General features: G+C 33.7%; 3 protein-coding genes across 11 annotated transcripts in view; 1 reads left to right on the top strand and 2 right to left on the bottom strand.

Annotated features, from left to right (window-relative positions):
• Positions 1–35: 35 nt before the first annotated feature.
• Positions 36–2,765, top strand: LOC138936996 (uncharacterized). Its single transcript, XM_070302838.1, has 4 exons — positions 36–250; positions 451–891; positions 1,458–1,722; positions 2,079–2,765. The coding sequence occupies exons 1-4, from the start codon at positions 187–189 to the stop codon at positions 2,296–2,298; spliced, it is 990 nt and encodes a 329-aa protein (XP_070158939.1). The 5' UTR covers positions 36–186; the 3' UTR covers positions 2,299–2,765.
• Positions 1,913–7,287, bottom strand: Fz (frizzled class receptor). The gene is made up of 3 exons (XM_070302835.1): positions 6,263–7,287; positions 5,516–5,895; positions 1,913–5,230 (listed from the first exon to the last, which is right to left on the bottom strand). The coding sequence occupies exons 1-3, from the start codon at positions 7,096–7,098 to the stop codon at positions 4,692–4,694; spliced, it is 1,755 nt and encodes a 584-aa protein (XP_070158936.1). The 5' UTR covers positions 7,099–7,287; the 3' UTR covers positions 1,913–4,691.
• A 2,806-nt stretch (positions 7,288–10,093) lies between these two features.
• The window catches only part of LOC138937077 (protein tramtrack, alpha isoform-like), a 51,397-nt gene continuing 36,890 nt past the window's right edge, over positions 10,094–24,600 (bottom strand). For 8 of the 9 annotated variants that reach the window (XM_070302976.1, XM_070302973.1, XM_070302975.1 and 5 more), the window contains one exon: positions 17,858–20,601. In XM_070302976.1, the coding sequence (XP_070159077.1) occupies positions 19,892–20,601 (710 nt within the window). In that variant the 3' untranslated portion in view covers positions 17,858–19,891. Of the gene's footprint in view, positions 13,286–13,570; positions 13,847–13,973; positions 14,237–17,857; positions 20,602–24,600 lie in introns of those variants that run through there. The other variant, XM_070302980.1, reaches the window with a different exon arrangement.

Genomic DNA, 24,600 nt, shown 5'->3' with positions numbered 1-24,600 from the left:
CATGTGCAGCTGGCTTTAAAAAGAGAAAGACGATATCATGTTATTGTCTACGGTTATAAGGTTATAACTTACAACCGAGACGAAGTGCAGTCAAAATTATTTCCCCCGTTTCCAAATTATTCTATTAATCTTTAACAGCATTTAGTGTTTTTTATACGCAATCTTGAATATTTGACGGATCCGACAATGGCATTGTCGAGAATCGGCACATTGGACATGTTAAATACTTTAGTTCGCGTTTCACGGACAGGTACAAAGTAATTTTATATTAGATAATCTTTCATCATATTACCATATAAATATTGCAATATATAATGTATCATATAAAACATGAATTGCCAAATATATATAATTTTATCATTACTCTTTTTCATCTTATTATATTTTCATTATAATTCCAACATAATATAATATTATAATACATAATAATATAACGTTTTTAAATTGTAGCATCTTTGGAAATACAATATGCGATTCCAGTGGCAATCCATCGGAAGCAGCAGGCGTTGCACGTGACGAGTGTACGTCATTATCCGGACCCGCCGATACTCGATTTGCCGAGCAACGTCTGCGATATCTTCGCCAATGAAACCAGTCGGTTCACGCCGGAACGTGTGCGCGATATTGCCCTATATGCCGAGACGAACGGCGGTGTAATCATGTCCGCAGCCAACAGCTCCGGATTTCCCAAGATCCGCGATAACGGCCACGTGGACTCGTACGATTGCTTTGGCGTCGTCAGTCTAAACGGCACGATGCAGAGCAACGTACCAAAGCCCTTCTCATCGCATGGCAGATCTACGCATCTCAACATGCCCGGTGGACAATGGTCCCGCGACGACAAATACATTGCCGAAGACATGCAGCGCTCCCACTATCGTAGACTGTCGTGTAAGAGCGACCTTTGAATGGATTCTGGAGGGTAGAGGTGCTTTCCCCTTCTTCGCTTCCTTGCGACTTGCATCTTTTTACATTTTGAATTCTAAATTTAATATTCTGATACTTTGAGCTTAAGAACCTATATATATATATATATATAAAAAGAATAGAGACAATTAATTATACATATATGTGTGTGTATATATATATATAAATTATTCAATTATCATTATTAATATAAAAAATTAATATCAAATTTTTTGAAAATTAATTCAATTAATCTTTTGTCGATATTTAATTACATACATTTAAGAATCTAAGAATTTACTTTATTAGGATTCAAAGATTGATACTACAAATTGATAGTACTTTCACGACAGTTTAAAAATTTGTACAGACTTTTTATTTCCTTGTTATATTAATTAATTGCATTGTTAGCAATGTGGATAGTCGCACAAGCTTTGTCGAAGGTTCTTGTACACTTGAGAATCTTAGATCTTCAAGATAGATAAGAACTGTGCGAGCTTCTGTAAAGATCTATAAGCCAGAAATTCACGTCAGGCCATTATATCGCTCAGGTACCGCAACTAATGCCTTCATAACGAGTCCGCTTTTACGAACGACACATTGGCTGAATTATATCGCCAAAATGAGCTATTCGACTGATGACTCTCAGGCGTCGAAGGGCGTCAAAAAGGATCAAGCGACACCGCTGGCGATCGCGAGCATGTCAAAACGGGATAGATTTCGCCTGATGTTGAGGGATTATGGTGGCACTCTCCTTGCCTTTCACATTACTATCTCGCTGATAAGTCTCGGTTGTTGTTACATAGTTGTCATTAGGTCAGTCATGAAAAATCGTGTGGAAATTGTACACATTTTCTTTCAGCTAAAAAACACTCAGATTAGAAAGTTTTAATAACAAATTATGTATTTTTTTAATGAAAACGTCAATTCAACAAAAAAATTTTCTAACTATTTTCAAAGTGTGCACAATTTCTGGAGCACAACTGTACATAATTAATTACTCATAGTCATCTATTTAACACAAATTTTTTTCTCTTTGCATTTCATATAATATATTTTTTTTTATTTCATTATTAATACGATTCTTTTAAATTGTTATTTTGCTTTTCAAAGTCTGTCTCAAAGAAATTCTTTATCATTTCTTCTTTATTGACATGAATTTCCAATTTCAGTGGGATCGATGTGATGCCTTTCATGCAAAAGTGGACAGGTGGAAACGAGCAGGTCGATAAAATACTGAAAACCTCAACGGACTTCGTAATAGCGTATACCATTCATAAACTATTTGCACCCGTTCGAATATCGATATCCCTGACTGTGTCTCCAATAATAGTAAAACATCTGAGAAGAATAGGCTTGCTCAAGATGTCGAAGGTAAAACCATCTTCGTAAAGGCGCATATAATAATTATTTATTTTTTAAAAATATCTTTTGTATACTAAAGTATATATACCGTATTGTATTTCGACGAGATGATCTGTATAACGATAAAACACTGTAAAGATTGCTATAAAAAAAAATTTATAATAATAATTAATAATTACTAATATTGGATGGTATATACATAATTTTTCATTAATGACATTTGTGTCATATATATATATAATATCGATTCGTATATTTTGTATAAATTTAAATGCCTAAATTTAATAATATAGAATCTTGTTGCTGGATTAAATCGAGATAAGCAAAACTCTGTTATCTTCCTCTGTATAATTTGTAAAGCCTCAATCTTTTAATATAATTATGGTGGTATAGGTGGTATAGGCACATATTTATAATCGAATATTTCTACATAATCTATTATAAAAAAAATTATCTGTAAATAAACTGTTAAGGCAAAGCAAATTAAAATTTGCACACACATACACATACATATATATATATATATATATATATGTATATGTATATGCATTTCTTGTTTATTATATAAAGAATATAGCGACCATAAAATTTATATCTTGCGTATTCGATAAAGTCGATATATACTCGCACGTGTCACAATATTATAATGATCACGCAAATGCGTATCGCATTTGTATGTAGCACGAAATTTTTGTAGACAAAAGCTCGGCAATTTCAGTTTGGACGAATTCGCGGTTATTTCGCGCAAGTTTAATCATACGTAATATGTTGATGTATATATATGTACAGAGTTCTTTAAAAATATATTATAATACATGGAGTAGAGTAGAATTAAAGAACGCATATAATTATATACAACGTTGGTATAAATCTAAAGTAGCACACTTACGAGCAAATCTTACAAGCTAATCTCGTTGAAATTCGAGACGCGATTTCGGTATTCGACTATTATATATAGTCCAGACCATAATATAAATTTATCGCGCAGAAAAAGGATCGATCGTCAAAAAAGTTTATCCTTAACGAATATAAAAATAAAAAAAAAAACGTATAGCCGGAATTGCCATGCCGTTAAAGTCTTCGCTCGAGTATTATTGCATTTTTTAAATTTTCCTAAGTGCGCTTCATACAAATTAAGCGTAATAGATTTCAGTTCTCTATCAAATAAAAGCAGAATTCGGAAAAATTTGGCAGTATGAAATTCAATTCACGATTATTAAAATCTGTGGATCTTAATCCTTATACTGAAGAATTCGATTAGATGCAAAGATTATGTGCACTGGTGTAAACTAAAGCTTGTCATATTTAATAGTTATGTAGATATATTAAAACCATAATATATAAGTATCTGATTATTGAAAATGTTTAATATGTATTCTGCAACATAATGCAATAACTTATGCTGAACACATTTAGAGAATCCAATTGTTTAATATGTGTATTATATTAATTTATGTACAATATAATATGCACTAGTGCGCATTAAATACATTCAACCGAATTCTATTAAAATCTTAATCCTTATATTATCGGATTCTCAGTTCCGATTAGCTGCTTTAAAAACTTTGAACATTTGATTTGTCTGCTATAGCATTTGAATACAGCATTTAATTTAAACATAGTCACATTTGTAAAAAATAAAGAAAAACCAGATTACTCTATATAAAAAAAAAAAAAACCGTTATGTATAGTAATACTTTTAAACTGACTAACATTTAGTCCGAATATCTCACAGGGCCATAGATCACACGATAGAGAAACATCAAAGACAAAAAACTTATTTGGCACCGCGATGCATATTAATGCCTTTAATTATTCATGAGGGAACTATAAAGTATATATGAAGTATTATTGCCAGCTTGATTCAAACCTGATTTGATTACTATAAAATAGGAGTTCCCAAAAGTTAGAAAGACTGCAAAGTAATTATAATATAAATAATGTGTACATATATAAATAAAATATGTAAAAGAGATTGGACGAGAATTTTTAGATTTCCGTCAATGTTTTAAATAATGATTAATATTTTTGTTAAAAGCTAATGATTGGATACTGATTGTAATACTAACTGATTATAATGAAAAATGATATTTTTTACATTATGAGAAAAAAACATAACATTGAGAAGTCCAGTATTACTCCTGCTAATGCGACCATCGATTTAATTAATGAACGTATTTACGTTTTAGCATCATTATTATAAAACTCGCGATCATAAACGTCTCCTTCTATTCTGAAAATATTCTTACCCTTTTAATCCCAAAAATCTACATAAAAATCTATTCTGGAAAACATTAGTTTATCCTTATCAAAATGTTTTTGAAAATTTCATCAATCATTATGATCATTTTAAAGTTTACTGATTTCTTGGAATTATAAAAGGAATATAGAGATATTAGTGGGAGCAAAGCTCTTCGGTTTTAAACATAGGCCTCGGCACGGCGGCCTCGTATATGATGGAAGAATTGCTGCCAACTAGTGAGCGTTTTTTTGGACCATACCCAGAAACTGCTGGTTATGCCGACAATCATCGCCATGAGATATTTAATCATAAAAACCTCGAACTCTGGTCTGCGACCAAGATCGCGTGTGCGTTCACCAACCGGGCACGGCAATGAATAGAGAGATTGCGGACCCGGACGTGAGCACATTTCCATGTTCCACGTAAGCATCCATTGATCGAAATACGTTTGCTCATAAAAGAGACAGGCGATTACGATCAAGGCAGGTACGATGTAGAGCACGGAGAAAATCCCGATGCGAATCATGAGTTTTTCAAGCTTATCTGTCTTTGTGCCGTCGTGCTTCATCACTGTGCGGATGCGAAAGAGCGAGACGAAACCCGCTAGAAGGAACGCGGTACCAAGTAAAAGATAGACGCATAGCGGCGCCAGTACAAAACCCCGAAGAGCCTCCACGTTCCAAAGACCGACGTAGCAAACTCCAGATAATATATCGCCTATAAAAAATATATATATAAATTAGATAAAAGTATATAGAATATATGGTGTTTTTTTTATAAATATAAAATTAATGAAAATAATATGAAATAAAAAAACTTTTTTCCTTTAATTATTATAACTAAATATAATTAATTATTAAACCAATGACTAAAATTCTGAAAATGAGATTAGTTTTTATTTTTAATATGCTTGTCATTAAAAGAAGAAGGCATAAAGCAATTATCCATTTTATATCTACATTTTCATATAAAGTTTATTTGTTTTTAGTTATCTCTTCTCACCTTCCACTTTTCCCATCGCCAAGATAGTAACAGTCTTCACGGCCGGAGCAGCCCAGGCAGCCAGATGAAAGTACTGTGAGTTGGTCTCGATCGCTTCATGTCCCCACTTTAATCCAGCAGCTAGGAACCACGTAAGAGTAAGGATGACCCACCAGATACTTGACGCCATGCCGAAGAAGTAGAGGACCATGAAGAGTACAGTGCACAATTCATGCTTGGTACCCTGCGTGATCGTCGATGCCATCTGTATTCGAATACCCATAGGTGGTGGGAATGGCTCTCTACAGGATATGGAATTGCCCGCTGCCCAACCAATCACGTAAGCCAATGCTACCATCAGATAACATACGGACAAGAAAATAATGGGCCTCTCGGGATACCTGTGCAGAAATTGAAATAATTAAATTTATTTCAGACAATTTTTCTTTGCATATTTTGCAAGAATTTATATTTTGTAGTATTTTTCTGTTGTATACAATAATAGCTACAAGTCACAAGCTCTTAAACTCCTTTGTTTTCATTGATCATATAACTAAAAGCCTATGTGTGTGTATTTATATTAATATAAATTTATTTAATTTATTTACTCTATCGACAAATCTTGCAACATATGTTAAAAATTATCAATAATTTAATATGGCACTATCTACTTCAACAATACTTTCTTATGCAATGCGTAAACTTGTCGCACGATACATTCCACAAAAGTACTACTTAGTTTAATCTCTAAAAAAAGAAAAACTTTACCTAAATCTATCCGTATCGATGAGAAATGTCAGGAAAGTGAAGAAACATGAAGCTGCACAAATAGAAGCCCAAGTACCGACCCACACTCTCGAGAATCTTCTCTCCCTTTCGGTGAAGAACATGCCGTCGCAAGGTGCCCCGCAATCAGGTTCCACCTTGTCTCCAACCTTTAGCGAATACCCTAATCCATGAGGAATCTTAAACTGGACAGGACAGACAAAGCCAAAGTCTCTGGCACCTAGAGCGAAACCACCACTACCGCCGTAAGGCTTAGGACCCTCGTTCCAAGTTGGCTGAAACTCGGCTACTGGCATACGGGGCGGAGGATAAACTGGTACGACTGGTTCTCTAGGCGTCGCAGTCTCGTTGTTACCCACGCAGAGCTCCGTGCCGTCGTTTTCCGGCATCTTGGAGCAATCTAAAGCCTCTGGCCATGCGAAACCGAAGCTGTTCATCAACCCCTCGCAACCGGAACGGGCGCTCTCGCAAAGCGAACGGCACGGCGGTATCGCCTTCTCGATGATGGTGCAGACGGGCGCGTAGACAGTGCATAGGAAGAAACGTAGATCCGGGCTGCACTTCATCTTAACGAGCGGTACGTACTGGTGTACCTCCTGGCCGGCGTCTTCCTGCTTCTGATGATTCATCAAGTTCGGCATGATCGTCTCGTTGTACGGGATGTTCATGCAGAGATTGATGGTGATGGGCTCGCAACGGCCGTGATGAGCAAGGGTATCACCGCCGCCGTTCAAAGCGGTCGAGGAATGCAAGGCGGCGGTGACAGCCAGCACGCTGGACAGTATCATGCCGATCATCGACGTCCAGAGCATCTTCATCCTCCTCTTCGCACCACTCGCAAACACTCACGACCAGCGTTGTTGGTTGTCTGCGCGGAACATGCCGAAATTTATACACACGCAAACGTGATCGAAGGGTGGCGATATGAGATGATACGTATTGTATGTGTGGTGATAGCGAAAATGAAGATGACGAATGGTATGGACGCGAAATAGCGGTGTAAACAGTTACAGATGAGGTTATAGGAGATCCGCACCGTATCCAATGAGAGAATTTATTTTTTAGTGACATTTTCGTTGCTCAAGATATCGCGTTGCATCTGTCGTACGACGTAACGATTGGCTATCGAATAGAAAATTTCTAGGATTTCTCGCAATAGCAACTAATCGGACGACGAGAAAGATATTACCAAATCTTATCATCGTATCTATGTATTATTTTTTATTTATGGGAGAAGCCTACGGTTGGATAGACATTTTCCTCTCTAGAAATTTATATGATTTTGGAAGAATCTCGGCGGAAGATTGAAAATTTGAGAAAAGTTTGAGCAAAGACGCGGAGACGGTACAAATAATGGCATCGTGTAAAAGTAAATAAAATAAATGAAGTAATACGTATTGGATCGTTTTTTTCTTCAAAGAATCCAAGTCAAGTCAAGATATTCAGGTCAGTATAAAATGTAAATTTTGTTCTTTTCTTGTAACAAATAAATTATATATATAGTTTCGCGGTTCCATATTTTATTCTGATGTTTCTCAGCCCAAACTTTGATCACTGAATAAACGAATTTACAGATCTTTCTATATAGAAATCAGTATAATTCACATTTCAATTATCAGTGATCTCGAACGGATGAGACGATATAGCTAGCAATATAATATTTTTTTTTTTGGTAGGACATAAATGGAGATGGACAAGGCAGAGAGAGAGAGAGAGAGAGACAGACAGACAGAGATGGCAGATAAAGAGACAAGAATTCTCGATCGATCGATTTTGATTTTATTTCCTTCCCGACACATAATGCACGATACATCCCGTTAGCCTTCGCTGACGATTGTAAGTACTACAAGAATTCTCCTTTTTACAGTACGTATACGTACATTTTATTCACTTTTTAGACGGTTCATATTTACGGGCGTTCGCACTTACTGCGTTATTTACAACGATAATCACCTTTTATACGAGCTACGTATTTCCAAAAACCGCTGTTTCCAAAAATTGCTCCAAAATTTGAGCTATAATCAAATTAATACAGTGGAGTCTCGATATTTTAAGTTATCTCTGTGTTTTAATCACAGTTTAAACTCTAATTAATTTAACTTATCGTTAAACATTTTACGTGCTCTTCTCGCACTGCTATGATTATGTATATTTTCTATGATTCGCTTTTCCAATCGAAATTTATTTCTGCACGTACAATGATATTTTTTTTCTACGCGTCAATTTCTTAAAATAATATAACAATAACAATTCTTAAAATTGGTGAAGACTAAAGGAAAAGTTGAGTACAGAAAAATTACTCAGTTTTAATATATTAAAATATATTCTATATATTAATATATAAGAGCTTCGCGCGCGATTGTACATCTTCTTTCAAATGAGAAAATTTTTATTAAAAAATATCCAACATAAAAATGATTTCTCAGTTATTCTAAAATATACAACAGTAATGCTTTATTTAGTGATCGTTGTTGAGTGATATTGATAATAATAACGGCAAAAAATCCTGAACACGAAAATTATTGAATATTAAAAATGCTGAACTTTTTTTTCACAAGTCTATTGTTCACAAGTTCACAAGAAAAATACTACTTATTTTTTCAAACTGCGTTTAATTTTTTTTTTTTAAATCTAAGAAGAATAGTTAATTTTATTCCGTAACATTAGATATAATAGCGGGTATTGAAAATGAGCGACTCGTACAATAGTCAATATTGTAATTATTGAAGAAATCGCGCGAGCCGCCCGTACCGCGAATTGCACCTCGTTTATTGTAAACAAATAAATAATTTATTTCCTCGCACGAAAGTATTCCCAGCTCACATCAAATTGCGCTCAGTTTGCAGGAGCTCAGCCTTCTTACACCTTATGATTAGTATTATTTAACATTTAAGAGTTATTATGGAAGATTTGAAGAGTGTATGCCGCCATTCTAATGCCTCCCAGCCCTAATTAATTTTGTTTGTTGATTAGATCTCGCATAAAAACGTAAACATTACTAATAATCAAATCACTTTTAATTATACATCACAATTTACTCTCTACATAAAAGATGTAAACAAATTAAATCTTATAAAAGAAGAATATTCAATTTAAAAAATATCGAAAAAGAAAAGAAATTTGTAATATATTAAATTTTTTTAATCTCTCTGTTTAAAACTAGAACTGTTTCAAGATTGGTTCTGTTCCTTTTATTTTTATTTTTGTGCAAAAAAGTGGAATTTATTATCATTTTTAAAAAGGGATAAGGATGAAATGTTAAGGAAGATTATTTTCTTATAATATGAATCAGAGAATATATGTATTTATGTGTGTAACGCGATATTATGGAAGACGGTTGATATTCTACTATGGAAGGTCCAAAATGTTATCAATATGCAAGGGGTCATCGATAAGAGCATTACGCTATTTTTATGAGGAAGCACTGTCTTTAAGCTAAAAAGTTCTATTTTGATTTTTAGAATTAATAATATCTTATGATAATTCTAAAATCCATTATAAATCTTGCAATTGGCACAATGTCGAGTGACAAATTTAAAACAAAATCAAATGCAAGTCTTTTCTGCGATTTTGTGTATACGTATAGACTCTAAAATAGTACAAAATATCTCATCTGCGGCTATATATATATATATATATATATATATATATATATATATATATATATTGTTTATTGTTTATTCAGATAAAAAAGATACAAATTACTAATCTTTTTTATCTGAATAAACAATAAACAATATTTGTCTCTTAAATCTTTTTAAAATTTTGAAAGATTGATATATATATATATATATATATGTATAGAGAGATTTTTCATGTAACTCTTTCATTCTATGTAGGCAGAATTTTTCTTTTCGCGAAATCTGTATATTTTTATTCACTATTGGCGTTAATAATTCATTAGCAGATTACAGTCGAAATTTTTTTAATAACGTTTATATATTTGATTCTATAATAATTTAATATAGAGATGTAAGAATAAAGAGAAAAATCCGTCCGAGGGAAGACAACGAGTGATCACGTAATAATAATGTAATTTTTAAAATGTTTTTTTCATCAATTTTTTTTCGTTATTCTATTATATTCATTCTTATAATTTAAATTCTTTTCTATCATTTAATTGAATCGCGAAATTATAGTATCTTTAAATTAATTAAGAGAGGGAGATAAGCAGGAGGCGGCATTCTGTTTCGACGAACCAAAGCTTATCAGAGAATATCCTTCACTAGTATACACGTTGCTCGAATTTGTAATCATTTTTTGCTTTCTAGGTATTTAACAGCGCGTTTATGACTAAACACAGCCTTCGTATGATCTTTTGCACAAGAGAGACTCCGGATTGGTATGCAACGCGCACCAGCAAATATATTCTCTCACATTCGCATCCATCTATATACGATTGTAATGTTCGACGCGTGAGATCAGAAGACTCCGCTGCCGTGATTACGATTCGACGTAATGAATCGACGCGTTTCTACGCGTCTAATTAAGGAAGCGCGCATTTGTGTGTAGGAAACGTTTGTATATCGTGTACGTGTATATCTTATTGTGTGTGTGTGTGTGTGTTCTTTTTATCTCATCCGATTAGCACCGAACTTAAGCTAGTCCTTGTATACTTTTGTTTGTGTGTGTATATATATATATATATATATATATATATATATATATGTATATCGCGCGATGTAACGCGATTTTTATGGTGTTGTATCCAATTGGTGCACAAGACAAGATAGTAGAGATTAAAATACTTTCGAAAAAATGGACAGACTTTCTTGGAATATTTCAGCGAGATTAATATACGAATATAATGTGCCCACTGCACACATTCGGTCGATCAGCGCGCATTACATCATCACTTATTTGTAGACATCACGTGCGCTCGATCATAAAAGTCCATATGTTCGAGGAAGGTATTAAAATGAATAAAAAACCGAATAAAAGCAAAAATAATTCATAAAAATTATTCAAAGAGAGTTTGATATTTTTTTCTTTCTCACACACAAGGGCAATTTATATAAAATATTTAATAAATCCATATATATACAATAATAAAAATTTATCTTTAAAAGTAACATAAAATTATTGTATTAACTTTGAAATTTTTTGATATGCAAATATATAAGAGAATTTTTATAATTATAAAAATTATTGCTAAAAATATTATGTATTCTGATATATAATTACTTTTAAACTTTTTTTCTCGAAAGATCTTTTTTGAAAATGTGCTTTTACGATTAAACGCACGCACAGATATATTCGTCTATCTATCTATCTACCTATCTATCTATGAATCTATCTAGTGTTCCGCTAGCGACACTAATAATCGTGTCAATTTAATTATCCGAATGCAATAGCGTGCTTGTCCGCAACTTCTGCGTGTCTTCACAGGAATAATCGTCTATATTTGTGAGACATGACTGAAATTGCATAATTGAGTAAATATAATTAAATATCGGTACCCGTATATGTGTTGATAAGATTTCTTTCAATTCTCTATTCTTTATATGTCGTATATTGTATCGCAATGTCAAAAAATTACATTTCTCATTTAATATATTACACTTATATTATAATTGATATTAATTTATTTAATTAATTGATTTTTAAAATAATTAATTCTCTATTTTTGGCGAAAATATCATGTGCTCTTACTATCGCATGAGCATCATTATTGGCATTGCACGGACACGCAGTATTAGGGACTAAGCGCACGTCACCAAAAAATTAATAAAAACAAAAAATTGTTACAGTACAGTTGCACTTGTTGAGCAAACAATCTCCGTGCGCCTGGGAAGATGTACATTTGGCACTGAATTTTCTCTCTTCCTTTCTCTCTCGTTTATTTTTTGGAAGGAAAGCTCTTCTCTCGTAACAAAGCAGCGTGCAGAGAACTCTCGATTATGCGATTTTAGATGGATCATAATAAATGAAAAATATAAATATAAAAAAAAATTTTATAATATATAATTAAAGATTAAAAGGATCTAGAAGCTAAAATTCTATATCTATTGCTATTTCTAAGAAGGTTACTTTGATATCGTTTGTCAATTTTTGCTCCAAGTTCTAGATTAAAATATATTTGTCAAAAATTTAACTCTCTTTCTTTCTCATGTAGTTAATTATAGAATTTTAACTATCTCTAACTTTGATCGCGCAAAGATTTGTCTTATTCGTTTTGATTACACTCTTTTCGATATTATTTCATCTTACTCTTCTTGCTAATATAAAATTAATTTTGCAATTATAATGGTAATTATATTTAAATTAAAAAATATAATAAGATTTTATATTAATAAAACGATAAATTTGAAAAAATGAGATTACGATAAATCTGTGACGGTTTTTTCGCTCGCTCTCGTCGAATAATCAAGAGTTCTTTTTGCAACTCGCTGATACGAGACGAAAAAAGGTGTTTGTCTATTTACAAAGATCGATCGCAGCGATCGAGAGAACATCATCGTTGACGTTCGTCATCCACAGCTGGCTGGAAAAAAAAATATACGCAGCCGTGTCCCTTATTTTTACATCACCCGAACGTATAGCTCGTTCGATTATCAGGAACGTATCTTCTTCGCGAGCCCGGAAGACGTTCGAGCTCCTTTCGGCCCTTTTCCTTCTTGTGATTTTCCTTATCATATTTAAAGAAATCACTATGCCGTTCTCTACGTTTCGAAAATAAAAGTCGATATCTATATATTTGTAAGAAAAGAAGAAGGGAAAGGGAGCGTCCAATAGAGGAGGGTCGAACGAGTCGACCTCGAACGGTCCTCTTCGGGATCACGAAGAGGGCCTCGCCCGACGATGATATGATTGCGCCTCGAAAAGGTTGCCGATGCGGCTGGCTCGGCAACCTTAGCTATTCATGATGGTGGATCTCCTGGAATAGCCGCGCCTCGTTACCGTTTCGCCCTGTGCCTCGCATTCCCGCTTTACCCGATCAATTATATCCGCCACTAGCTTCTCCTCCTTCTCCCGTTGTTGCTCCCAATCCGGACCTTTGCCGATCTATATAATAATAACATATTGTCTCGTCAGGATATTGTATTAATTTTGGGATTAAATGATTGATACTTTTTGGAAAAGATACCTCAAATACAATAGCAATGCTTTGAAGACAATATCGAATGATACTTTCATTACTTTCTAAACTAGTAGAGAGGTGATATCAATATTTTTCTGAAAAGTATCGGGTGCTATATCAACAATAAATTTTGGAATATAATAGAATAAGAAATTCAAATCACACACCGCAAAACTTGTATTCTATACTGTGTAAGTCTTAATACTCACATCGGAGACCTTGCGAGGTTTTTTGTTGCCGGGCTCCTCGCGATTCTCATCGTTCTCGTTGTCGGAGTGACGGGAACTTAAGTGACCAATGTAGCCTTTGCGTGATTTAAAATACGCGTTACAGCTATGGCACTTGAAGAGCGGAGCCGGTTGAGCCACCTGAGTCGACACGTGCAGCTTGTACTTATGCCTGTACCAACGAGTTCGCGATGGTAGCACCTCGCCGCACCACTTGCAGACTACGGAACCGTCGTTTTGAATGAGGTATTCCAGCAGCTTGGGAAAAATAACGTTTATTTTTAAAATCCAAAATAACAATTTAGGAATTAAGTTAAAAATTATCCAGAAACTAGTTAGATCTATCTTCATGTCGGAATGAAAAGTCGCATCGCGGATAACCAACCTGCTTCCTGATCTCCGGCTCGCTCTCGCCGGCTTCTGATTTAGATAGCAAAAGGTCGGTCCGATCCTCCTCCGCGCGATCTGTCAAAAAGTGAACGCCACTGACTATTCTCTCGGCCTTGATGAAAGCGCCGGTACCCTCGTCGTCGCCGCCGTCATGCGTCGAGGACGGGGTCGACGAAGCCGGCGCAGCGGGCGACGACGGCGACGACGAGCTGCAGATTTCGAAGGTGATGTCACTCGGCAGCTGCGGCAGCAACTGATCTGTCGATCGCACATGCAATGAGAAAAAAGGTAGACAGCTTGAATCAAACACCGTTACACCCGATCTTGATACCACGAGGAGCCAATCCTCGACAAGAACAATTCATTTATTCTAATTGATACCAATCAATGCTAAAATACTTGAAAAATTTTGAGTGTATCTAATTTTATTTAAAATATTATTTAAATATTTAACATTGCATCTCTAAATCTCTCCGAATAAGTTTAGAAATAATCGACAAATTCTTGCATCGAGTACCATTTCACATTTTGTTTAAGAGTGCTTATCGTTAGTTAATTATGTCAAGTTAGTTAGGGGCTCTCTCTCTCTCTTTAGTCTATAAAATTAAATAGTGTACTTTTTTTTCTTTTTTCAATTTTTAATATTATATAGCCTTATATTTAAAACAATAAATTAAGATCTAATTAAAATAAATATAAACTTTATTATAAATTTGGAAGAGTGCAAGAGATAAAGTTTAGGAATAAACTTAATTTGCTAACCCCTTGGAGTGTGTTTGTAACTCGCAAGCTGACTTACATTTTAAAAGCTCACAATATTCTTCTTGGATATAAAGATTTATCAAGAAAAAATGCGCTGAAGTATACACCCTGTATACAAAAAATTCGACACGCGACAAATCTACGCGAGGAGTTATGTTTGCAGAGAGTGGAGAATAATACAAGAGACATACTCCGCTAAACTATTGCAATGTATATCACAAAAAGTTACAAAGAGAGAAACTACAATTAGATAAAAACAAATAAAAATATGATAATAATCGTTATTAGATTGTGTGTGTATCGTTCTTCTCGCCAGGCACCAAAGATATGCATATAGGTACATTCGAAACGTATATAATCATAGGACAGATTCCGCGACATACAACGATAATGTGCGAACGTGTGCATTCTTCACCTGTATTATTGTTCTCCAATGCATATATATGTATATGCGTGGTACACGTACATATATATATTTTTTTTCCATATATATAATATATATATAATATAATATAATATAATAGATTTTCTTTTTCATTCGCAACGTGTGTATATTTTTTTTATAAATCACTTTCAAAATGCATACAATCTCTGCCCCCTCCTCCTATTACAGACACAATTGCTACATCGAGAATAATCGGTTCAGCGATATATCTGTAAAACTTTTTCCGACAAATCACCATTCTATAAAAGAGCATGTACGTTTATATTGCATATATTAAAATATTTGAAATAATTATATATACAAGTTGATGTTAATCAATTTGTAAATTAATTAATTTAAATTCTATAATTTTTTTATTTAAGGAATGTAAATCAAAAAATTATAAGATGCTTAGAAGGATTAAAATTTCAAAGAATTTAATTTTGTCTTAAATCCTTTTTTTCGATTCTATACATCATTTTATAAAAATGTTGTCGGAGAAAATTCTCGCAAATGCCCGCTGCTAATGAAAAATTGATATAAATCTTCTCTCTCGTTTTCGGAAGACATTGAAAGAGACACGATAGTATGAATAACACGTACGAGTTTTTTTTTTTTTTTATTATTAATTTGTTTCACCGTCATTACTAAAAAAATACGCTTTTTTCTTTTCATATTCTTCGAAAATTTATTGATTGTGCTCATGCAATCGATCAATTGTAACCAATCGCAAATGTAAATTTAATTTGTAGAATAAAATTTATGCACGATTGTTAAACGAATCGATCCTTTCCCTTTTTTTCGTATGACAAATTTTGAAAAAATAGAAGAGGGGCGACATAATTATCGTTTAAAACTCTCTTTCTCTGTCTATATATAATATATGTACCATTTAACGCTTAAATAAAATATCTGCATCGTGTGAATAGAATAATATATATATAATATACTAATAATATTAATAATATAATCGCATTTTACTACGTCTCGCGTTTCGCTCCGCTGAACGCGCCGCATCTTCTTTAAAGCCTAAACGCATTTCGCGCGCTCCTCCAACTAATATCTGCTATGTTACAGATAATAAAATTGGAAAATCAAATAATAAACGTTAATTTGACATTTAATGTGTCAAAAAATAGCAAATAACGCTATAGTAGTAACGTAGCAATATATTTATAATAGTAATCGTATGAAACTAAAACCGTAAAAAGTAAGTTCGCCGCTGCTTGCGACGCGCCTTGGAAAACTGATAATGAGAGAAAAGGTGATATGCGTTCTTAGACGCGTTATCGGAAGCCCTTGCTTCGAGATATTATTGTCTTTAGTCCGTAATATTAATTAAACAAATTGATCGAAACGAATTTAAGATACTTTCTGTTCAATAATACATATGGAATATTAGATAATTTTTTTGAAGAAAAATTATTTTTAAATTTTTTAAAGTTTCATAATCTTTCTTTTTAGAAAGAATCATCATCACAGATTTGTGGTATCAGCAGATAAAGTTTTATACATACTTAAAAAACTATGATTTTAAAATTCTATGGCTTAAATAAAATAATTGCATCGTGAATAAAACAAAGTTAGAATTTTATATCGGAAATTTACGAAGGGAAGATCCACGATGATCGAATCATTCTTTTGCAAACATTATTACACGTGGTCTCGTGTAACAGAAAAATTATCAATGTAATTTTGATATCTGAAGGCAAAGGCATCGCGGACTCCTACTGAGAAAAAAATCACAAACACGTGCATATTCCCTCTCATATGATATATATATATATATATATCTTTCTCTCTCTCTCTCTCTTTCTCTTTCTCTACATATATGTATTCTTTTAAATAACTCTCTTTTTTCACATACACATTTACTTACATTTTCACATTTTGTCTTTCTCTCTCACACACATACACGGATAACACCAATGCGGAAGACGAAAATACTGCTTTCGGTTCTCGATGCTCCTTCGAAAGCTCTTGCGAGGTCGATTCATTAATAGAGATGTAAATATACACGCAGAAATTGTACTTGTCTTCGTAATTCTTGAAGAATTAAATGACAGCTGGTGTCATCCCTCATCTTCTCACTCTCTCTCCTCCTCATTTTTTCTCTCTTGTTGTCAACGATATTTCGAATTGGAAATAGATCTCTTTGTTTCGATTTTTTTGGAGGCAAGGAAAAATGAAACAAGAGATCCATACATTATGTATGCGTCTCCGCAAAATATCTGTATACATATACAACATATAACGTCTTCTCTCTATGTGCGCGTGCGTCTATGTGTGTATTCGCTTACATATTTAATATAATAATAATAATTAGTGTAATAATAACCAATTTTATATCCATGCTGGTCCAGAGCTAAAAGTTAATAATCCTTATCGAACAATAATAATAATAAAGACAAAAATAATAATAATAATATAATAAGCTGTAATATAATAACAGTGACAATAAAAATAATGTTACGGTTGTATCAATAGCAAGTGCGAAAATAATTGATAATAGCAAGTAACTAGTTAATATAATCAATAATCAATAATGCTATAATACATTTCTTCGAGAAACAAAAAAAAAAAAAATAGGAAAGAAAAGAAAGAAACCTGTACACCAGACGAGATTACACTATACAGGATATATTCCCCGTATTCTTTCGAATCTTTTTTTCTTCTCTCTCTCTCTCTCTCTCTCTCTCTCTCTCTCTCTCTCTCTCTCTCTCTCTCTCTCTCTCTCTCTCTCTCTCCGTAGCCACACTAATATACTTAGCGATAAATATACACTCTCGTCTTTCTCCCTTCTCTGTCTTCCTCGTCCGTTTTCTTATTTTTTTGTTTTCTCTTTTTTCGCGTATATATCGAGAGAGAATTAACATATTAATTCTGCTCGTTTCACGAAACAATAATTTGGCTTCTCTTCATTTTAATAATTTTCTTATATATTGCATCGCGCGCAAAAATTCCATAGGAAAATAGGAATGCATTATTTAATCAAATCTAAATCGAGTTTTCAACATTAAAATAATTTTGATAAATTAAATTTTTTAAGGTAATATAAATCGGCAATTAATTGTTCTAAATTTATATTTAATTTCGAGTAAATTCTAATTTAACAAAAACATTTAAAACTTGGAATATTTAATGTGTATATAAAATTAAAAAGATATCTCTTTCTTTATTGCTGGCAAAAGAGATATTTGACATATCAAAATGATTCGTATTTGTATTGTTCATGAAACGTTAGAAGTCGATAAATAATATTGAGATTGTAATCTTTTCTTTGTCATTTATCATTTTTCGGCGGAAAGAATTTGCCATTTAGTCACAGATTCTCGTTTCGGACCCCGAATAATCGAGCTCTCTTAAGAAATGAATATTTCTTATTTTTTTCGAAGCAACTTGAATATCGTAAGTGTTCTAAAGATTCTGAGTATACTTCCATAAGAAATAGTGCTTTTAATTCGATGCTGCTTGGAAGACCAATATTCGATTTCTCGAATATTTGATACGAGGACTTTAAGAATCACGACACTGTTTCGTGATAAATGTAGAAAGCGAATTTCTATCGATTTAATCGTTACGATTTCAATAATTTTTGTCTTATATATTTTAGATAATCATATTTTGACTTGATCACCACATTTCTTTTGTTTCTTAATCATCACATGTCTTCCGACATTTTTGATCGAAAATAAAATAATTTATAAAAAAACTGTTCCGCTAATGTACCAAAATTTCTCTTCGCGTGCTATCTAAATTGATTCGACGAGGATCGAGCTCGTTATTGCACAGTTCAAGGATCATATAATACTAATGTACATAGGAAGCTAAAGACTGTTTTTTTTTGTTTTCTTTTTTTTTTGTCTTTGTCACGTATCATCGGCCCTTCCCCTTTCTTCTCTAGACTCTTTGAGCTCGTTCTTTCGTATTTTCTCAAAGGACAACATCGTCTCTTTCTCTTTGAAAGTCTCTTACCCTCTGCTTCACGGAGGATAGGGCGAAACGAATCATCATCGATCATCACCGTCATCGCGGGGGTGAGATGGGCTACGCGGTTGGTCCAAATTTTTTTCAGCATGGGATATCTTACGTATGTCGGCAAACGCGATGATAGCAACAGTGAGCAGATAAAATGTTAAATATAATAATATTCAATCAACGGTTGGCTTACTTTCTTCGGCAACTTGTTCCGCAAGATTTCTGTTGCTGGAAAGCAATTTACTTACTTACCAATTGTTTGCCAATATGTCCGTGATAGCTCTACTAACAAAGGCAGCAGCAATTACTGTAGCAATCATAATGAAAAATATTGAATTATTTTTTTCATTTTTGCAATTTTGAAAAATGTTAATTATATGCAAATAAAGTTGAAAGTTTGTACATTTGATATGTAATCATTAGTATAAATGCTTATATGCATATACGCACACATTTTCCTCTATTTCGATAAATATTATATAAATCTAAACTCTATTTTTCAATTAATTTTTCCAAGATTGCGCTGCTTTCGTTTTGAAATCCTTCAATCTTTATACACCCGCGATTCTCTCTATTCATCCACCCCGTTGCCAAACAAGCATCGCTCAAGAGCGGCCGCCGCGCCTAAAGGTCGTCGCCCTGGCCGCCGCGGCCACGTTTCTAGACGTCGCGGTGGCACCGAGCCTCCTCGCGTGCCTCTGAACCGCCGCCGGGCCGATCGGCAGCCCACCTCGCCCTCGCCCCGCCCGCTAAGGTCCACCAGGCAAATAAAAGCCGAAGGGCATGACGCAATCCTTGGGCATAAAACAGTCGTGCACGGTCTTCATGTGATTTTTCATCTTGTCCGGACGCGAGAACTCTTTGCCGCATACCGGACAGGGAAACACTTTGCGCTGATGACCCTCATGATAGAGGAACGCGTGCCGCTGGAAGCTATATTTATTCTTGAAGGTTTTCTGGATGTCGAGCTTGGCGCATTCGGTGCACTGATAAACGCCCTCGTTGATGGAAGCGTAACGGAAGAGATTTAAGCCGCGCACTGACATCTCCGTCAGCTGTTCGGCCGGATCTTGGGACTGCGAAGTGGCGCGACGTCGCATCCGCCGCTTCGGTGCCTGACGGCCGCTAGGCGCTGACATTGCGCCAGCGCCGGATGTGGTATTCGCACCGCCGCTACTTGCAGTCCTGGAAGCTGGCGACGCCGACGAGCTCCGGGTCAGCGTGCCACTACCCGCGCTGGTCGTCGTTGATGTCGCGCCCGCGTTTGTCGTCGTCGGTAGAGCGTTCGTTGTCGTTGTCGACGACGACGTGCTCGCCCGTGCGTTTGACGATGACGAGGACGACGAAGAATTCGGAGACGACGATATGTCCATCGCAGCCGGTGAGGAACCCTGGTTCAGGCCACGGGTTTTCTCTTTCCAGGTCTCGTTGCCGTTATCCGATTTGTTCGATGAGAACTCTGCGGAAAGATTATAATTAGTAAGTGCTAGTCGAATTAAATTGATTCAAGATTTCATGTATAAGTAATAATTTAATCAAGTATCGACATTTCTAGTAATTCACTATCAAATATTGCACAAATATATAAATTATATATATATTTCGCGCTTTCTTCAAAAGTATCTCTCAACATTATTTAATACAGATTTCGACGATCTTTAATGTGTTTTGATTTTATTCTTAAAAGGGTCAATATGACAAAAAAATACTATTTCCAGTCAATTTTATTGTTAATTGAAACTTTAAGAAAAAAAGTGTTTTATACTGTTTTTTTATATTATTCTTATTCTTCGTATAATCATTTGCTCTAAAGATATTGTCAAAATTATTCTTTTTTCGAAATTATCGATACTTTCTCCAAGGATATAGAGGTTTCAAAAAAATTATCTCTCTCTATTTCGAAGATATCAATATTATACACATTTTTCTAACAAAAAAATATATCTTCGATAAAATTACGGTGCATTATATATAAAAGCCGTAAAGTGAGTGATAAATAAATAACAGAGCTGATGATACTTCATAAAAAAATATATCGATACATGCAAAATAATCTAAATACTTTGCCTAATGATCATAAAAGCGAATATTATAATCACGATTTAAAACTAAAATTAAAAATACGTTTGAATGATGTCAACTTAAGATTAATCATAAAATAGAAAATTGTGTATAGCGCTGCAATAAATAAAAATCATCGCATACTTGTTTTACAATTTTCATAAAAAATATGGGAGGGGCATAAAATGCGATAAAATGACAGAATATCAACGAAAAGATGCTAATGTCAAATAAATTAATTGATTTAAAATTGTCAATTTTTTTATCAATTATATGTGATGTGCGTCATACTTTTGTAAGTGTCACAGGTGTATGTGTATCTATTAATAATATAATAATCCAACAAAAATTCACGAAAGAAGAATTTACATTAGTAAATGTAAAAATTGAACCAAGAAGGAAAAATTCGAGGAGAAAAACAAAGGGGCGACAAATGAAAAATATTATACAATAATATAAATGCAACAAAAAATCATATACACATATACATATATATTTATAGTTTTCTTATTTTCCACAATTTCTTTGCTCTCCTTTTCGGAGAGAAAAAGAAAATAAAACAACAATGCGCAACATGCAAAACAAAAGTCTGTAAAAAATAATAATAATCGCTGGCCTCTCGTCGCAGTCGACTCCTCGACAATCCCGAGTCCTCCAGGACTTGAAAAGATCTAAAAGTCGCTCTGGAGAACATCGGGATCGAGTCGTTTCTTCGAGCAAACCGTGACGGAGGAAACTTAACGTCTAAGGATCGTCTTCTCGGCAGCTGTAATTCCGACATCATAAACCTTTCTCAAAAATTATAAGAAAAGATTTTTAATCCTTTACATAAAACAGTAATCTTTTTCTAGAGAAATAATTTTTCACTCGCGTATAAAAAAATTTCTCTTTCTCTTTTTAATTATTGCAAATACGTCGATCCTTATGTTTGCATTATGAAAAAAATTTCATTGATCGCAACAAAAAAATCGACATTTGCGATCTCCGAAGACATCTCTACTAGTTGAAAATAACTTTCGAGAAAAAGTCGAAAAAGATTGCCATTTATAACATGATGCGATTATATCAAATATTATGTCGGCTGCAGCAGCGGCCGATAAGATGATAGTGCATTAAAACGAAATTAAATAAAAGTAATTTTTGGCTAAGAATAACGGGGTGCTTCGTGACGAGTGCGGGGAGGTCCCTTAACATCCGGTGTCGGTACACAAATAAAATATGTATACATACAAAATTAAGATGCACGGGATATCGAATTCTGAAATGATATTAATGAGAATGTCGCCGGCACGTGAAACTCGCGTCCTACTGAAAGGAAATCGCGACAGTTGCGCTGCCGTCCGAGTATGGCACTTTATTGTTATGTTAAAAACAGAGGTGACGTTATCTGGACCACAGAAATTGAATTAAATAAAATTATAAAATTATATAACAGATTTTGTTAATAATACATTATTAATAAGAGAGATTATAAAATATAATTTAATTAGTAAACATTTTTTTTCTGGCTATTAATTCTCATAGGGAGAAAAAAAAAATACTAATAAAATATTCTTTCGCAACTCGATTCAATAAACAACTTAATTCAGCATATTAATTTAATAATTAATTGGAAATAATTAATTATTAAATTAATATGCTGATTTAATAATTTTTGGAAATTTTCTATATTTATATTTATTTATATTTAACAGTATAACAAAAAAAAAAAAATTCTTTCAATATTTAATGTATCTCGTAGTCCAGAAAACATGTTCTTTTTTGTTAAAGCAAGACTGACGGCTTCACGTGCATGATATTATAACTCAACAATAACGCAAAAATGGAACTGAGAAAGAAAAAAAAACAACGATTACTACTACATACGAACACTACATTGTTAGTGGCATTGGTAGTTACCTTTCCTCTCGAGTCAACGGGATTAGAAAAAAATGCGAATTTGTCGCCATCGTCTTGTAGACGAAATGCGGAAAATGTAATATTTCCGCTTCTTCTTCTCTTTTCAAACACACATTGTCGCACTTTCCACCGATCGCGATTGCAAATTCATTTGGCAAATATGCTCTTTCTTCCTTTCTCTCTCTTTCTCTTATGCTTTACTCATTTTTTATTCATTATATGTTGATATGTTACGCATAATTGACTTTAACAAAATGCACAATACTTTTTTCGCAAGTTTCTTCCATTTTCGACGATAGGTTCTGTCGCTCACGGAACTCGAAAAGTCGCCGAATATATACAGAATGTCCCTAAAGAAACTAATAAAAAATTTTGCAAAAACGATTGACGTTTTGATTAATTACATCTATGGATTTTGGAAAACTTATGTACGCGTAAGATTAAATATTTAAAATTTTTCCACAAAAAGACGAATATCGGGAAATTAGATTCTCGCAATCCTAATTATAGTGGCACTATTCTTTTGAGATCCTGTATATATTCGATATGTGATCGGTACGCGAGACATTATTTAAAAACTCTCTGATTTTTACAATCTATTGAACACCGTTCTTTTTATTATTGATAGTCATAGTCGAACAATCAGTGCATATAAAATATACTAAATCTACCCAGCGTCAGAAAAGACTCGTCAGCTCTAGAAAAATTTTCTATAAAATTTTCGCCTTCTCTCTCTCTCTCTTTCTCTCTCGTCTTCTTTTATTTTTTTCTTATTAAATTTTCGCCCTCTCGGAGAATGACTTTCTCCTTTATATTTGGCACTGAGAATGCGATCATCGATCCATCCCTTTGAAGGGAGAGGGATACGCGCGCGATATAACAATTTACTTATTTTTTCCCTTATTTTCATTCACCTCACGTTCTACAATCTTCATATCTCTTTCTTTTTTTCAACATTGTTCTTATTTTATGTCGCTTAAAAAAGGCACCAAACCGGAGACTGCTTGCGCGATAAAACATTGGATCCCGCATGAAAAGCACATGTTAATTCAATGCACGTTTTCGCATTTAATTACATTTACAAAAATTTCGGAGGTCGAATCGATCTTTTTGTTTTCGCAACTATCGATCCTCGCAATCGTCCCTCCTTTCTTACTTATTTCTTTTTTTTTTTTTTTATTTTTGCCCTCGTTTTCTGACGCATCGTCTCGAAACTGCAACGACGTTATATATAATAGGTATATCAACTAGCGCTAAAATATATTCAATATAACTTTTGTTTATATATATATATAATATATAATAATGATAATCGTAATAATAAAATAATAATAATCGCAATAATATATATACGTACCATTTGTTTATATTTTTTTCTCTCTCTCATTCTCTCTCTCGCTCTCACTCTGTATACGTGTACATATCCGTGGATAATTTAATTGCGATAATAAACTATGATTCTTTCTTCATATAGTACTCTGCGTTGATACCACTGCTT

This window comes from Polyergus mexicanus, unplaced genomic scaffold (assembly GCF_030449975.1).
Source record: "Polyergus mexicanus isolate NDT 795.1 unplaced genomic scaffold, iyPolMexi1.0 SCAF_10, whole genome shotgun sequence".
Taxonomy (NCBI): domain Eukaryota; kingdom Metazoa; phylum Arthropoda; class Insecta; order Hymenoptera; family Formicidae; genus Polyergus; species Polyergus mexicanus.
The sequence above is the reverse complement of the archived record's forward strand: the minus strand, read 5'-3'. Positions and strand labels throughout refer to the sequence as shown.